We start from the raw sequence: 19,071 nt of genomic DNA, 5'->3' as shown, positions 1-19,071 counted from the left end.
CTATCTGCCCCACGACACAGCGGAGAAATGCAGCGTGGCACGCGACACTACAATCTCGTACGACTAAACTCGTTTGTGCAACTCTGTATCCACGGAATACGCAGCAAGAATAATGCAATACTGAGAATTCTTCAGAAGATGGCGAGACCCCTCGCAACTCGTCGGTCAAACGCTCTGAATAACTGATGAAGACCATTAAACAGGATTGAGTCGTGCACAACTTTATCCTGCATTCAGGAAAGTCGAGATGATCCCCATTGTGGAAAAAGTTTGCTGAGATTGAGAGATGCCATTATGCGCGTTCGACTTTGAACTGATGGCCAGTGGGAGAACGTTTCACTACAATGCCTTCGGGAAACCAGTTTGTAGGAGGGTTGGAGTGGCAAGAAAACTTGCTTCTTGTTGATCAAGACAGGGAGAAGCAGAAGCTGGTGACTAATATCCTAGTGCGTCAGCGCGTGCTGCGGCGCCTCACAACCTGTTTTTCAATGCTCTTGGCTCTCTCCCCTCACACGCCTGTTTGGTGAGAAAAGCATCATTGTGTCACGTGTAGATGGCATGTTTTGGCGAATGAGTTGTGAGGATTTTTATTTCAGAAATAGTGATGGTTGGGTTCCACTTTGGGGAGGGGTTGAAAAATGAGGGTGTAAGCACGTGGGAGAAAATCGTACAGAAATTTTCTGTACGGATTGCGTATAGAAATTCTATAGGATTTCCCTATATGATATTCAGATATTTCTATACGAATATTTTCTATACATGAATTTTTAGAGGAGGGTAGGGTAAAAAGGACCGGGAGGGCAAAATGGACCCCTAGGGCAAAAAGGACCACTGACAGAAAATTGGTAATTTTTTTTTCCTTTCCTTCAAATGAGGAACACATCAAAAGTGAGTTTCAACATCATAACCGTCACAGGGGTTTTATAGACAAGAAGTGTCGTTGAATCGCAATTTAATCAGATTTGCTAATCACCTCAAACCACAAACGTTTTTGAATTTTTGTTTTTGCTTCCATTCGGCAGCAAAAACTATCAAAAAAATAAAAAAATCATCTATTTTCTGTCAGTGGTCCGTTTTGCCCTACCCTCCCCTACATAAATTTTTGTAGAAGGGGAACTGGGATTATTCTCAATATGAATAACCAGAAAATTTTTAGTGAAAAAATAGTACATTTCGACACTAGGCCGTGAGGAACTTTTCTGGTGAATATGAGGTGACAGGACAGAAAAGTTCTCACGGCCGTGTGTCGAACAATGTTTTTTGTCATTGGGCCCGAAAACCGCCATTTAACCGAGCGAAGCGAGGTAAAAATAGCGGTTTATCGGGCCTGGTGATGAAAAAATGAGCTTCACTTTGGCAATGGTCTCACGTTGATGGTTTAGAGTTATCGGAGTGTAGTATTACTTTGTCTGACTTTGAGTAATTCTGATACTTATTTACAAGTTCCTAATTATTCCTCTTGGTCCTTCAGCAGTAGCGCACTGTCACGGCCGACGGGTTGGAAATATGGAAACCTAATAGGCAGCGATGAGCACGATTAGTAAGGAGAGCAGTGACTGCAAGGAAAAGGCGAAGGGAATAGGTTCAAAAATAAAATGCAGGAAGAATTAAGAGAAGAAGAAGAAGAATTGAAAAAATTGCGAATGGATATCCGTTGGTGAAAAATTTGAAACGCGTTCCAAACGTAATACACAGTTTTTGTTAGAGTGTGTCATCAATTTTTACTTAAAAATTCATAGATTTCCTACCATTATACCATCAGCTTAATGTGCTCGAGTGTCAGACCGTAATTCATATTGGGCCATATTATCTTTTTCCAGAGAAACGATGATACTACTCTGGTTTTTGGGGAAGCTTTAAGAAATGGGGGATAGAAATAGCTTCTTAGAGCCATTTTCCAGGGCTTTGATAAAGTTAAGCTTCACGTTAGTTTTCTAACGTTATTGAAGAGTCAATAATTTCTTTGGATTTGCGTCATTATCACACACTTTAATGAGTTCAGAATTGTTTTATATTGGTCCTTCACAGCAGCCGCACCCATAAAAACCTAAACAGTTGTCAGCTTTCCTTTGAATTTTTTGCGTACATCATTTGCTTGACATTCCAATAATTTTTATTTCAAGATCTATGAAGTGCATCACACTGTAATGAGCATTGTGTTTACTTAATTTTTGTCAGAAAAATTATGATTCTGCTCTTTTCTTTAACCCTAGTAGAAATTGTGAGAGGCTCTGCGACATTGGCTGTTGCAGCGACATTCACCCACGGAATGCGCTGCCCTACTCCGTGGCTAAGTCACTGCTGGAACCCTATGTGACACTGATTTTGTGCGATTCCGGTTTTTCATTTTATCGATAATAATAATCATCAATTAGTTGCGAGAGATTATTATTCACTAATAAATCGTTAATCCTTCAATCATTGATTTCAATTAATACGCATAATGTGAAATTTGTGAATTCTTAATTGACAGGATTTGAGGCTGAGGCGGACACAGATAGGTCCATCCCGCATAAATCCTCTGCAGGCTTGTCTTAGCGACCTCGCTGCGTACCTTTCTGAGGTACATCGCCGCGAAAGGCAATGTTGCGCGCCAACTTACGCCGTGACGTTTCTGCGCAATGAAATTTCTACTAAGGAACTCCTCACGAATTCGATGACTTATAATGAATGGAAAATTATGAAATCCATATTTAATGGAAGCTACAGTATTCCTTTTTCCGTTATCACTTGCCTGGTTAAGTTATTCTCCATATTTTTGGAAATAATCAATTGTGAAAAGAGTCATTCCCATTTTCATAGGTCGATATCAGTTATCGACCCTGTACTTGGTGGGTTAATGTTCTAAGAAATGAGAGTTAAAAATATCATATTAGCACCACTTTTTAGGGGTTGGATGAAAAGAAGCTTCACTTGGTAAATTTCCCACGACGGTTTACTGAAATTATCAAAAAGCCAATATTTTTGCTGAATTTCAGTAATCCTCATATATTTTGACAATTTCAGAATAGTTTTAAGTTGATCCCAAACGTGTGGTACCACACCGTCCGCGCACTGTCAAGGCAGACAAACTGGAGCTATAAAAAGCTAAGCGGCGGTGAGCATGGTCAGTAAGTGGGGTGGTGACCGTAGCGAAACGTCTGATAAAGACGTCAACAATTTGTCAGCTTCCTCTTTGTTTCTTATTAATATTGAAGTCAATTTTATTCGCAATTGTATAATGCTCCCTCAGTCCTTTTGTGGTAGGTTCTTAGAAACAGGGGTTAGGAATGTTTTCTTAGTTCTGCCTGTTAGGTTTGTTGAAATTAAACTTCACTTTGTTAAAAAATCAACAATTTCATCAATTTTGTCAAAAGTTATCAATTTCTCTCACATATATTGAGAGAAAAACAGGGTGCCCGGTGGCTTGGAGCATTGGGTAAGTTCGTTGCCTCATGTGCGACAGGTTCCGAGTTCTAACCCGGCCTGGTAGAATGGTGAGATCTAACCATTTAAAAGTCTTGATCATCATCGCAGCATACGCTAATCTGGTCGAAGCGATGTAAAATAACGATAAAATAAAAAGAGAACAACAACAGAGTTCTCAAACAAATCTTACTTGTCCCAAAAAAAAATTTGTTAACTCTTCAGTCTTCATTACCCCCGCCTACTGCACCGCGCCTGTGAAATGCTATTTTTTAGTATAACTTCCGAAAAAAGTCATTAAAAAATATGAAAAAATTTGTACACCTCACAGATTTTATCTAACAGCATATTCTGCCATTTCTGACCACGGTCCAAGCCCGTTATTAGAGAAAATTCACTCCTATGTTAACTGGAAATAAAAAATTCACTCCTGGCTGCCGGGAGATCAGCGAGTTCACTCTCCGAATGAATTGACACCGGCGCGCTAGCATTTACATCACGGCGTAGCGCTGCGATGCGAGTAACCACGTCGGGCAGTTTCACGCAAGTAACGAAGTGTTAAAAACTGTTAAAAAAGAATTTTTTGGTGCCAAAGACGCGAAGCGTCTAAGATTCAACATGGGGTATTTCATGTGAACTCACCCAGGTCAAAACCCTCACCATGGCCAATCATATTGCCGATTTTTCCTGTGGTTGTATATGGAAAAATATGACTTCTCAAATTTTTTCAGATTTTTTAAGGCATCCTGTGGACAGCCATGTTTTTTTGCAAGTTTTATCTTAAAATGCCTGTAACTTCCGTAAAAATCAACCGATTTGAGTTTTTTTTTTACAAAATGTGCGTCTTCGAACACACTTTCCATATAAAAATATGCTAATTTTTTTCAATTCGTTCTTCCATCGATTTCTTCAGAAAAACCTCAAGAAACTTCAAAAAACGAGTCATTTTCAAAGTTGGATCCTTTTCATATTTTTCAAAAAATTTCAGTGAATATATTGGACGAAAACAAAATTTTTTACCAAAGGCCAAAGTGGGCTTCCCATTTCGTGGCCGTCATTTCCAATTTGAATATATGAATCCGTGATGAGAAATTTCAAAAATTTCAAAATTCTTTTCGCATTTGCATGCAGAAGCATTATTTGAATTTACCGCCTGAAGAATCACTGCATTATATTCGAATCAGGAACAATTTGATGATTTTTTGAAAATCCGTTAACAATAAATCTTTCCGAGTGGTGTGTTCTAATAGAGACCCCACTTTGGTCTTTGGTGAAAAATTTTATTTTAGTCCAATATATTCACTGAAATTTTTTGAAAAATATAAACAGGGTCCAACTTTGAAAACGACTCCTTTTTTTAAGTTTTTTGAGGTTGTTCTGAAGAAATCGATGAAAGAACGAATTGAAAAAAATTGGCATATTTTTATATGGAAAGTGTAGTCGAAGACGCACATTTTGTAAAAAAAAACTCAAACCGGTTGATTTTTACGGAAGTTACAGGCATTTGAAGATAAAACTTGCAAAAAAACATGGCTGCCCACAGGATGCCTCAAAAAATGTGAAAAAATTTCAGAAGTCATATTTTTCCATATGCAACCACAGGAAAGATCGGTAATATGATTGGCGATGGTGAGGGTTTTACCCTGGGTGAGTTCAAATGGAATACCCCATATATTTTTATTGCAAAAATAGATTTAGTCTTTTCAAAAAAATTATATTCACTGTGCAAGCAAGAAATGTAATTTCAACCTCTACTTTTTCATTCTTTAATTCTCCCATACGTATTTTGCTCTCGCAAATGCTCATTTTATATGAAACGAAGGATAGGAGTTTGTCAAAAAATGAATTCTTAAATGGAATAACAATAATAATATGACAGCAATCCTGTAACTTAGGGAGAACATATTTCTTGATAAACTTCCCTCTATAAATTTCTTTTTTATCCTGAAAAGGCACCGTCTTCTACACTTTTAAAAATGTTCGTCTGAATTTTCCGTATCAAATACCAGAAAATTTTATCATGTTTAATTTCCACTGAAACTTCAGGAAATCTCGTAATTGAAAAATCAAATATTCCATAGACTTTCAGTTTGAATAATCATAAAATCGATAGAATACTTGATTTTTCACTTCAATTATTCCGTGAACATTCGGAAAAATCGGGAGAAAGGAAAAATTGAAAATTCATGTAATTTTATTTTTGAATATTCATGTTTCATTGCTAATTCCATCAAGCTGTGAAATTTCTGTCTGACTTCCACTGAAAACTCATGAATTTCCTGGAATTCTGAGTAAAACTTGGAATTTTATAACCATTTACCCCCTAAATCGGATTCAATGTCATTTTCATGAAAATTACTACCAGATTTGCCATGAAATTTCAAACAATTCCCAACAGTGTATGGAAGCAGAGCAATTATTCATGTTTGAGACTTTCAAATTCGAACAAAATAATTATTTTTTTGTAATTTTCAACTAACGATTTTGTTGGCCCAAACAAGACTTGTTTCAGAACTTGTTCGTTTTTCTCTCGGTGTACTTCAACAACTTTACAATTATCTTAGATTGGTCCTTCAGAGCTAGCTCATTGTTATGGCTAACATTCAAGTTATGGAAGGCTAAGCAATGATGAGTGCGTTCACTAAGTGGAGTGGTGACCGCAGGGGAACATCTTGTAATGTCGTTTCTTCAGCTTTTCTCGTATGCCATCGAGTCTGTTTAATGCTCCAGTATTTTTAATTTGAAATCCCATGGGGTTACCATCATTATATATCATGATATTATCGAACTAATTAACTTGGATACTAAATCATAATTTGCATCATAACCCGAAAGTATGAAACGATAGGGAATGCTCTTAACCGAAATTACCGGGCTCGGTAGAATCCACCGACGTCAAATCCGATAATTAGATTTCCTACCCGAGATATTCGAGCTATTTCCCGGAGTAAGAACGGAAATGGAATTTATGGAGGAAAACTCGAGGAATTAAATCACAGTCGATTTGAGATGGTGAATTCACCTCCCAAGTGGTATTAGGTTTGTGTTACACCACCTATAGATCCGCTAAATTTGCGGGTGAATGATAATGAGAAAAGCAATGAGTTTCAAGGATCGACGGTGTGCTATAACCGTAAATCTCGGTCTTTGGTGTTCATCGAACGATGGAGTGTTCTGAGAGGGGATGGGTGAGCCGATATTGGTCCAGTGAAAGTATGCAGAAGTTTTCGACTCAAAGGTGGACACACTCGTGACGTATATGCATCACGAATAGTGATGCCGTCGAGACTACACGAGAATTATTTTGGAAAGATCATCACGGTCTAAAAAAACATCGAAAGTTCAGGAATCGTCGTAATCTCGAAAGACATTGGATCGGTGCATCTCGTCACGAACTTGGAACAATCCATCACGTTTGAGTTTCAGGATTTTCTGTTTTTCAAATGTTCGTCTCGATATCTGTCTCGTCTCGTCTCGTGAACTTAAAAAACCGAAAATCTCGAGATCCAGGCAAGGAAAATCCTCCCGGAATTGTGACGAGATGAACCGATCCAATGTTTTTCGAGATTGCGATGATTCCAAAACATTCGATGTTTTTCCAGACCGTGATGATCTTTTCAAAATAATTCTCGACTAGTCTCGATGGCATCACTAATCACAAATTACTGAATTCGTGTTGACTCTAATGTTCATTCTGTTCTTTTAACGACATGACTTCAGGACCTTGAACTTATCTGTTGTTGCATTACACAAGGTCAATGGTAAATTATCGTGAGAAGCTCTTTGAACTTCATTGAAGTAGTTCAATCGCTTCAGTTTTTTTTATTCCTAATGGCAATTAAACTTTTCATACATTCAACTCCTCGAACAACCCGCCTGCGGGAATGGAGGCTTTCTTCGTATAATGACAAGACGACAATTATGTACATTTAATAGTTTTGGAGTTATTCCAGAGTAATTTTGCTCATATCTTATGGGACACCCTCATGACTTAACTATACTTCTGAGTTACAAATAATTTCACTCAGGTTATTCTAGAGTTCCGTTTATGTCGTTGAATAAAACTGATTTTTTCTTGAAATTTAATTGACTTAGTTGTTTAATGAGTATTTCAAATGTTTACAAATGGTAGTTTTTATTAATTATTCGTTTGCTTTGTGTCAATCGCAATTAACAATTTGATGGATTAATTGTTTGAAGATCACATAACGAATTAAATGACAACGAATTGATATACTTTGTTGATTCAATTGATATTTTATGTATCCTGACGGACTGCTAGAGCAGAATTGTCCAGAACTTTCTCGGACGTACTCCGACACGTCTCTTTCTTCGAGTGTTTCGAACAAAGCCCTTCTTTGTTGCCAGACTTTTGGTGTTTCGATATAATCTCGCAGCCAGAAAGTAGACATGAACTACACTTGATTCAAGATTAGACCTCGGTAAATACTCAAGTGTTGGCACGATATTTTAACATTCGAGTTGATCGATTTATAAAATCACGATAAATTATTCAATTTAAATAATTGTTTCAATTTTCATAACATTTTGAATGAACATTCTATATCGGAACACAACCTGTCTCGAATATAGTGCCAAACGTTCAGGGGGGGGGGGGNGGGGGGGGGGCTGCTAAAGTTTTGCAATGCCAGTAATTGCAACCACCTGGAATTGATGCTATCGAAATTTTTCATGTTTTTCTTGTGCAATAAAAGAAACAAGCCTTTAACTTATATTTTATTCAAGCATTCTAAACCAATAAGTTTACTCTGCCAAGGCATAATTGTTATAATACAAAAGTGAAAGAATAATAGATCATTCCCGCGAATATCTCCTACATCTGCTTTAATGGTTTTTCAAGAATGAATCCTTTGTCATAATTGCTCTCATGTTGAGCGCGCTGAGGACGATCACCCTTTGCCTTCAACCGTATAAAAGTTATTTCGAATTTACTTTGGTCACATTCTATGGGAAACCCTGTACCCGGGAAAGATATAAAATTATTTTTTACTGCGGGAACATAGTAATCGAGGATTATGTCCGCCACACTCCACATTTACTGTTGAAGATAGTAAAAATTGTGAGTTGGTTTAGTAGAAAGTGATAAAATAAAAGTAAAATGTAATGTGGCGCGAGTAAAAATTGGGTTACGATCAATCCAATTTTAAAGTTGTTTCGGTATGGTCCTCAATTTTTTTTATTATGTACTAAACCGCATCGGTTTATTTACAATAAACTCTGTGCATTTTGTTTAAATTTTCATTCCATTACTTTTAAAAAATTGATGGAGATTTTCTAAGGGTTTCAAGTTCTTAGATGCCAGGAATATATTTATGGTGAATGGTCTGAGACCGCGAAGTTGAATCAATTTATTTACCATTTGTTTTCTTCCTTTAAAGTAGAAGGGACAATACCAGATGACGTGATCTATATCTTGTGTCTGAGAATTATCTCCACAACTGCATTACAATATTTTCGTCACTCGGCCCGATAAACGGCGCTTACTCGGGCTCTGTCGAGAGGGGGTAAAGAGAGTTTACCGCGGCACTTGAATAATCGGTGCTCCAAGGAGGGTAAATGAGACGCTCGGTGCTCCAAGGAGGGTAAATCTCACTTACCCATCCTAGGAGCGATAAAGTGGGCGTCACCATGTGCCCTGACGTTCCCCCCACTTGGGCATGCGCTCTGCGTTCGGGTAAACGTATAGTCGGATGAGCTGTACAGCGCCTCTAGCGGCCTTCTCTACAACTTAACCCACTAGTGGTAGCCATGTTGTTGTGTGTCATTGAGAAGATTTATCATTAGAAAAAAGTCACTCTCCGAGTTTTTGTTCAATTTAAAGTTGATATTTTTGTTCAAAAAACAACAATTTCTAAAATATCAGTATTTATAACGTCGACTTCTGTTCTTAATAAAAGAAGAAAAATTGAACAGCTGAGTATCTTCTTTTATCTTTGATATCTGTTCTTATTTTCTATTTTTTATGCAATTTTCTTTTCACAGGTCCAAAATTACCGTCATCAACCTACTGTTTTTGGATATTTTGGCGGACTTTACTAGTTATTTATTTTCGCATCAACTGATATTGATTTTATTTCGATTTATTTTTTTCTATTGCTTTTATTTTTTTCTTCAGGGGGACTTCGTCCCCCTGGACCCCCTCCCGCGCCCACACCCGCGTCGGGCCTTCGTGACGAAAAATAGTATATGCCATTCGGGCGATAGCGTTGGTTTGTGAGTCGTGTGGAGTTTGCAACACTCGGCATGGCAAGCGTCCGACTCGGATCGCCTTCGGCGATCCTCGTCTCCTGCTTGCCACGCCTCTTGCTGCAACTCCACACTCCTCACAAACCGCCGCTTATCGCCCTCATGACATAATGTACTATTATTCTATACAATGATCCTATCGTAAAAAGGAGAAAGGAAATCGATCTCGAAATATCTCGAAAATCTCGAATAAGCGTAAGCGTAAGACTGAAATCGAAGCGCCACTACGTGAGGAGATGAGAAGGCGCGGCCGATCTCGTTTATTCAGATTGTAGTGATTTGATCTTTCCTTATTGACCCAAGCATCGAATTCTCTGGGGAGTTATCATTCTATATACCACGATTTTTGATTATTTATCCAAAATTTGCTGAAGTAATATTCGCCTTTCGGTTTATTCTTTTGTAGATTCGGCTAGGGTGGTATTGCAGCTGTTTTTTTTATTTACTTAAGCAGTTCTGAACAATTACACTTCAATTTGCATCGATATTTTTTGTTAAAAACATAAGATCATGTGAATTGTTTACAGATGTTGTGGTATTTTAGAACTACTAACAATACACTTCAAATTTTTATGGAACATTTGACAAGAAACCTGTTCATTATAACAAGACAGTTTTTATCTAGTCTAATTAGGGTATTGTTGACATAGCTTTCTGAGTTGAATAGTATTTTAGGGAGTACCAACAGAACTCAATATAAGTAGCAATAGTAATCCAGTACTCATAATTTTTCCATCAATTCATTCAAGATTACAAATCGAGATTCAAATGTTGAAGCACAAATGAACACAGAAAAATCTGAAGGTAAAATACGTTTTTGAAATGATAATTCACGTTTTTAAAAACGTAATTTACGTTTTTCTCAAACAGGTAAATTATGCTTTTGAGATTGTAAATTATGGCCAGAATAACGTGAATTACGATTCTCAAAATTGGACATCAATTCGTTTTGGAAAGCACCCATAAAAATCACAATTTACTGATTTTTGCTTACAAAACATTTTCTCCTGAATACTTCTATTTCCAAAAATGCATAAGAAAACTCACTTTATCCGTCGATAATATTCGCTTTTCTCGATGAAGTAATCAATTGAAAGTACTAAAATTAAGTCATAAAAGTAGGGGAGAGTAGGGCAAAACGAACCCCTAGGGCAAAACGGACCACTGACAGAAAATTGATAATTTTTGTTTCTGCTTGCGAATAGCAGCAAATTTCCAAATGACTTTGAAATTCAAAGTCATTTGTGGTTTGAGGTAATTAGCAAATTGATTAAATTGCGGTTCAACAACACTTCTTGTCTATAAAACCCCTGTGACGGTTACGACCCAAGAAACTCATTTTTAATTCAACACATTCAGTGTTCCTGATTTGAAAGACAGAAAGAAAAAAATTACCAATTTTCTGTCAGTGGTCCGTTTTGCCCTACCCTCCCCTACTTGAGAGAAGTTCAAAAATTATTTTTCACCAATACCTTTGGTACTTGTAAGAAGTACTAACAGAACTAGCAGAAAGTAGTGAAGCTACTTCCTCCCAGCACTATTTCTACTTGATCGACAGAAGTGGTACTTCACTCAAGTATACAAAAAGTACTTGGGACAAGTATTTTTCGAACATTTACAAGTGAACTTCCCCCAAGTATCGGTCCGTACTGGTGCGAAGTACATTTTTCTTTGGGTGTACTTAAATCAAGTATATTATATATTTTTTCAAGTATATTTTATTCTTGACTCAGGTTTATGCATATACTTGATTCCGGTATAAAATATGCTCCATTCTGCCATTTTTTTCCGTGTCACATTGTAATTTTTTATTTCATGTTCTCTCCGTGTATAGAATGACCATCTTTATAGTGTTTTGAACAGGAACTCCTAGCCTGTATTACAATCCGCAAGTTCGTTAAATTTCAAAAATTTTGTTTACATCCTCATCATTTATAAAACTACTTTCCTCATTTGATTACCATTATTTCCGGCCTGAAACAAACAAGAACTCTTACATGAGCCATAAAAAAGTGAATGGAAGGTGAAACAAGGGATGCTCCACGGGGTAGTATAATTTACCTAAATGGGATGTTAGGATCTAATAACTCGTTCTCACCTGCTGTGAGTTCCTGGAGTATCGAAGGTACGAGTTTATCATGGAATGAGTGGGGAAGGCCTGCAACGCCTCTCTTGTCGTAAACGCTCGGTGTGCCCATCGTTGCATGACTGCAATTATTCGCTCGGACGAATCGCCTCTAACGCAAAGGCAGGTTCATTAACGTGAACTTGACTGGTACTACCGTGACGCGTAACAATTATAGTGCATTTTCGGGAAGTGGTATGAAAGTTTCGATGCGACAGCAATTAAGATGATACGGAATCAACGGTTCTTTCGTAATGATCATCTGCTGTGTCATGTGAAGATCTCTTCGGGCTGCACTTTTAAATTTATGCGTTGGCAATTTCAATGAAAGGAGCATTATTACTGTTGGTTGCAAAAATGATAATAACGGGCATTAATAATTGATCATGATTATTTCATTTTTGTTCATCACAGCGAAACCTTTATGGGAGAAATTTCGGGGAAATATCCTAGTGCTGTATCGGGATCAAGAACGAGGGCCTAATCACTCCTCAAGTCATTGTAACTTTCGTCATTTAAACATGTCAATGATTTTTAGGAATCTATCACCAATTACTGGTGTTATTTGACACTAGAATAACTCCAATCATCAATGATTTTTGTGACTCTCATTTGGTGATAAATTCCTAACAATTAGAGACGGGTCATAGAGACGGGATTGAAAATCACTGACATTTGCCTGAAAATTAGTGACGATTAGTGATGTCGCGAGATATATCACAAGGCATCACGAACCAATACTGTGGAGGGATCGGCACGATCTCAGAGACGACGAAAATTTTTGGTCTCATCTCGGTTCCAAACCGAACCAAAAACCAAGATTTGACATTGAAAAAAATACAAAAAACGTGAGACTGAGTTGACATAAATTGTTTCTTAGTCATAATGAGAGGAAACGATACTGTCTTTCAAGATTAAGACGAAATCAAAGATTTCCATGTTTAATGAGAGTGAGACCATCTCTCCAAAGTGCAGTCTCGTGATCAGTCCCTCGCGCCATCACTAGTGATGATCACGGATGTGAGATAACGTCATGTTTCAAAATCTGTCAGAATTTCAAGCAACTAGATAGATGTAACGTGACTGTCATGAATTTTTCTGTCACGGAAGCTTGTCACAAATTTCCCAACTTCACCGGTTTTTCGTTGCAAGGGTCAAGGGCATTCAGCCAGGAAATCTTGAATGTAGAGTGAAAATTTCTGATTTAGAATTGATGCAATCATTGAAAGTCAACTGCATTCATAAAATCATGTTGCGTGATACTTAAAGTAATTGAAATCCTATTTTCCTGAAATCAGTAAAATGAATAACCACTAAAATGGACTTCATTTCGAAGTCATGGTGTCACTCGATTATGGAATGAGTATCGAGCAAGAAAGTGCACTCAAAAGGTGGTGTTTGTTTATAAACTCTTCTCTATCAACAAAGCAAACACAATTGGACAACCAAACTGTTCTAAGTTTCTGAACTTATTAACGCACACTTATTAATTTCGCGTTATTCTTCTTCCACTCCAACATTTATCGATTAATATCAGAAACTATCTCGACTCTTCAGATTCTTCGTCTAAATCCCTTCATCCACATATATTCGCTAAACAATCTCCACTCAATTTGCCAACTCCCCAAAAACTTCTCCAATATTTGAATTCATCTCATTATCTGTTAAACCCACAATCTTCCCCAAAAACTCCGACTAACCCCAACCATTTTCTGTTACAGACAAATCCACATAACAACTTGCGCCTACAACTTGCGAAAACTTGTAAGAATGGAGCGTTACGAGGATGAAGGTGCAGAGGACAGTGACAACGAGACGGATCCTGAGCAACTTCTCAACGAGTGGTTGGGCGAACTCGACAGTCTAACAGTGGTGAGTCACTCTATTCGCCAGTACCCAGCCTCCGCATCTCCACCCCCCACAAATCCATAGTTACACTGAGGGAAGAAAAAAAATCATGATTCAAGTAGTTCCAATTGGATCATTTGAAGAAGAAAAGTCTCAAATCGTCACCTACTCGATTAAAGCGTAAATCAATGCATTGATTCAAATAAAAAAAACAACCTGTTTCACATAGTACATGAAGACTTTATTTAAATCGAGAAATACTTGATTCAAATTAAATTGATACTTGATTCAACTGCAGTGTTTCCTCAAATTTTCCGGGAAAGCTTCGATTTTTTTTTAATATAGAAAACCCTACCTTGTTTTTTTACAAAACACAAATTTCATGAAATTCTCCAGAAGATTTTAGAATTTTCGAGACGGTTCTAGAGTTTTCCAGACGTTTTTACATTGCTTATTACAATATTCTCGTATTTTCTCGAAATTGCCAGAGAATTCAATATTATTTGGAAAAAAACCTGGCTTTTCTCGAATATTTTCGGAAACTACCGAAATCCTTCGATTTTTTTTCAGAAAGTCTTGAATTTTCCATAAAACCCTAGGATTTTTTCGAATTTTTCAGAAAAACGTTGAATTTTCCCAATTTTTTTGTGAAAACCTTAGTATTTTTTTATTGTTTAAAGTGGTCAATTTATTATTAAAGTATTTACACTGACGTTGGCTTTACACAATGTTCAAAATTTCGGTTTGTGTTTCACATTATTGATATAAATCATTTAAATTTACGATTTGTCGTTGGTTAGTGTTTAAACTACACTTTTATGGTATATTCTTTCAATTAGTCACAAATTTGTCCAATATATTTGAAATCAGTTCTTTATAATCAATTTCTTGTAAATTTTTCAGTGTTATATCGAGGAGAGAAGTTTTTGGCCCCAACTTATTCAACAATTTATCACGTTGTTGATCATACTTTATATAATATCATAAAATGTAATCAAAATCTTGAGACTTCAGTAAAAACTCAGGGGTTTTTGTAATTCCCTTGGGCTGACGAGAATTTTATAGAAAACCGGATAATTTTCTCTAATTTTTTACAAAAATCAAAAATTTTCTAGAATTTGTGGCATAAAGACTTCTTTCCAAAATGACCCCCCCCCCCCTGATGAAAACATGGATGTATCCAGGTCAAAATATTTCTAGGGCACCGATCCGGCATTTACACAAGTGCATTCAAAAAAATTACTCTTCCATAAGGATAAAGTGCTCTAGCGACTCGAATCAAGTATCAATTCAAATTAAATCGATTTCCAGAATCTACGTGAATGAAGTTGCATTCGATTTGAATTGAGTTGTTATACCGACTTGCATCACACTTTTTAATTTTTTAATAATTTGATATTTTTCAATAATTTGAAACCGTTATCAACGGTTTGAGACTCCACTCAAAACGCTATTAAATTACTCGATTTTCGACTTGATTCATGATTTTTTCTTTTTCGGTTTACGACTTCAATAAAAAACGTGAACAAAACCAAGCCGCCGCATAAAACTAATCCAAAGCAATTCGCGTTAATCACTAATGGTAACATTATGTAGAGTCAGCTGATGCTGACGCGAGTCAAACTCTTTCCCATAAAACGAGAGTGAATTGAACGAGTTGTATTTGGTTTGGTGCACATTCCTCAATTGATGTCAATTGATGTGTACAAATAAATTCACTGCAGCTTCGAGCCCCACCAATATTATCATTCGCAGCTACTATTTAGACCGAAATGTTTGAGTGAGCATCGAAACGCAAAGAACATCTGTGTACAGGAATATAATGCATCAATGAATGTTAAAGTGAAACGCTTCAATAACACGTTGTCCCTTGATTACCGGCGCAAATACCAATTCCAACAAAGCCTAAAAATTTCTACGCGTTATAGACTTTGCACACATCACTGCAGCTTCTATTGCTCTCAATGGTGTTCGCAATAGTTCTCTCGTGAATAATTTGCAATTCACCACGCAACAGTCGCCAGGAAACCGACTATTCTCGACGATTGACAGGGGTGTGTATATCACGTTTCAAATTCTCTAGAGCTCGATGTGGAATATCGTAACTGTGAGTTTTCCGGTGGTCTATGAGTCTACGGTTGAATGTTATAAATAGTTTATTGACATGACGAAGGAGCATTCTCCATTCAAATGATCGCTGCGGATTATCGCGCACCTGAAATTGACAAGTTTGATGGCGACAGGGAATGATTTGATGTAATTTACTGTGAGGGAGTCAATGCAGAAGTTATATTTCTTACTTTGGAAATTTATTCACATGACGAAGGAGCATTCTCGATTCGAGTTATGCTTGCGGATTATCTCGCACCTGGGGACCTATCATGAAGAAAAAACGGAGCGTTCGCATCACGACACTTTGCTTGGAAACAATTAAAATACATTGTTTTTATTGCTTTTTAATTTATCATGTGATGCGAATGTTTCGTTTTTCCATCATGACAGGCCCCGGAAGTTGTATTCTTTATTTTGATAGTTTATTGACATGACGAAGGAGCATTATCGATTCGGATGATCGTTATGGATTATCTCACACCTGGCATTCACATTTTGAATGATGATAATGAATGAATTGAAGGAATTTTATTGTGAAGGTGTCAATGCCGAAGTTATATTTCTTACTTTAGTAATTTATTAACATGACGAAGGAGCATTCTCGATTCGAGTTATGCTTGCGGATTATCTCGCACCTGCACGGAGAGAAATTTTTGATAAAAATTATCTTCCGTTCTATAAAAGTGTACCATGAGTCATCGTTTCCTCATTTCTATCCCGAAATTTAGTCAAAATAAATATATAGTGATCAAATTTTATTCTACGTTAGAGAAATTTTATCCAGACGCATAATAAATTTTACCCTTCCAGTCTAATAGTTTTTATGTAGATAACAACGAAAATTCTAGAACGGTTGGTAAATTTTACCCTACCGGTACAGTAATTTTTACTCTACCAGTACGGTAATTTTTATTTTTATCAGGATAAAATTTCTTTAACGTAGAATAAAATGTGATCATCATATATCAATTTTGACTAAATTTCGGGATAGAAATGAGGAAACGATGACTTATGACCACTTATGATCACTTTTATAGAACGGTAAGATAATTTTTATCAAAAATTTCTCTCCGTGTGGGGACCTATTATGAAGAAAAAACGGAGCGTTCGCATCACGACACTTTGCTTGGAAACAATTAAAATACATTGTTTTTATTGCTTTTTAATTTATCATGTGATGCGAATGTTTCGTTTTTCCATCATGACAGGCCCCGGAAGTTGTATTCTTTATTTTGATAGTTTATTGACATGACGAAGGAGCATTATCGATTCGGATGATCGTTATGGATTATCTCACACCTGGCATTCACATTTTGAATGATGATAATGAATGAATTGAAGGAATTTTATTGTGAAGGTGTCAATGCCGAAGTTATATTTCTTACTTTAGTAATTTATTAACATGACGAAGGAGCATTCTCGATTCGAGTTATGCTTGCGGATTATCTCGCACCTGCACGGAGAGAAATTTTTGATAAAAATTATCTTCCGTTCTATAAAAGTGTACCATGAGTCATCGTTTCCTCATTTCTATCCCGAAATTTAGTCAAAATAAATATATAGTGATCAAATTTTATTCTACGTTAGAGAAATTTTATCCAGACGCATAATAAATTTTACCCTTCCAGTCTAATAGTTTTTATGTAGATAACAACGAAAATTCTAGAACGGTTGGTAAATTTTAACCTACCGGTACAGTAATTTTTACTCTACCAGTACGGTAATTTTTATTTTTATCAGGATAAAATTTCTTTAACGTAGAATAAAATGTGATCATCATATATCAATTTGGACTAAATTTCGGGATAGAAATGAGGAAACGATGACTTATGACCACTTATGATCACTTTTATAGAACGGTAAGATAATTTTTATCAAAAATTTCTCTCCGTGTGGGGACCTATTATGAAGAAAAAACGGAGCGTTCGCATCACGACACTTTGCTTGGAAACAATTAAAATACATTGTTTTTATTGCTTTTTAATTTATCATGTGATGCGAATGTTTCATTTTTCCTTCACGACAGGCCCCGGAAGTTGATGACATGACGAAGGGGCATTATCGATCTGGATGATCGTTATGGATTATCTCACACCTGGGATTCACATTTTGAATGATGATAAGGGATGAATTAAAGGAGTTTGTTGTGAAGAAGTCAATGCAGAAGTTATATTTGTTACTTTAGCAATTTATTGACATGACGAAGGAGCATTCTCGACTCGAGTTATGCTTGCGGATGATCTCGCACCTGGAGATCTATCATGAAGAAAAAACGGAGCGTTCGGATCATGTTGTTTTGCTTGGAAACAATTAAAATACCTTGTTTTTATTTCTTTTTAATTTACCGTGCGATGCGAACGTTCAGTTTTTTCTTCATGATACGCCCCCAGAAGTTATATTCCTTATTCTGATAGTTTATTGACATGACGAGGAAGCATTATCGATTCGGATGATCGTTACAGATTATCTCACACCTGGAATTCACATTTTAAAGGAATGAATTGGAGGAGTTCATTGTGAAGGACTCAATGCAAAAGTTATAGTTCTTACTTTGGAAATTTATTGACATGACGAAAGAGCATTCTAGATTCGACTGATCGTTGCGGATTATCTCGCACCTGAAATTAACATCTTGGATGGTGATAGGGGATGATTTGATAGAATTCAGTGTGAGGGAGTCAATGCAGAAGTTATATTCGTTACTTTGGCAGCCCGAGTGGAAATTCTGTTCAGGTCTCGATCAGAAACTAATCAAGTCCGATCCGAAATTCTGATCAGGCATGTTACGCCTCTGCCTTAGGTTTTTCCACTAGGGCGTTTATTGACATGACATGGGGGCATTATCGACTGGCATAATCGTTGTGGATTATCTCACACCTGGAATTCATATTTTGAATTCTGATAAGAAACGAATTAAGGTAGTTTATTGTGAAGGTGTCAATTGAATTTTATTAGAAATTTATTGACATGACAGAAGAGCACTCTAGATTCGAATGATCGTTGCGGATTGTCTCGCACCTAAAATTTACATGTTGGATGATGACAGGAAATGATTCGACGGAATTTAGTGTGAGGGAGTCAATGCAGAAGAGATCTAAAAATATGTAGGACCTGTCCTGGACAGACTTCAGATATTTGTTTCAGTTTGATCTGTCTGAGGCAGCCGTTCCTATTTGTTCGAATTCATCTCATATGAAAAACAAATACGATTGTCCATCTAATCCTAGTCGAACGCAACAAACATCTGAAATCCGTCCAAGGCAGATCCTTTACATTTGTTGGAGATCTACGTTTGACCGAGAACATGATGGGTG

At 36.7% G+C, this 19,071-nt stretch overlaps 1 protein-coding gene across 1 annotated transcript in view; it reads left to right on the top strand.

The window, feature by feature from the left end:
- Nucleotides 1-19,071, top strand: part of LOC107039967 (amyloid beta A4 precursor protein-binding family B member 1-interacting protein) — a 304,909-nt gene that overhangs the window by 115,863 nt on the left and 169,975 nt on the right. The window contains exon 3 of the mRNA XM_015259847.2: nucleotides 13,519-13,669. Coding sequence (XP_015115333.1) covers nucleotides 13,568-13,669 — 102 coding nt within the window. The 5' untranslated portion in view covers nucleotides 13,519-13,567. The remainder of the gene's footprint in view (nucleotides 1-13,518; nucleotides 13,670-19,071) is intronic.

Source organism: Diachasma alloeum, unplaced genomic scaffold (assembly GCF_001412515.2).
Source record: "Diachasma alloeum isolate Michigan unplaced genomic scaffold, Dall2.0 Dall_scaffold_00313, whole genome shotgun sequence".
Lineage (NCBI taxonomy): Eukaryota > Metazoa > Arthropoda > Insecta > Hymenoptera > Braconidae > Diachasma > Diachasma alloeum.
This window is presented reverse-complemented; position numbering and strand designations above follow the sequence as displayed.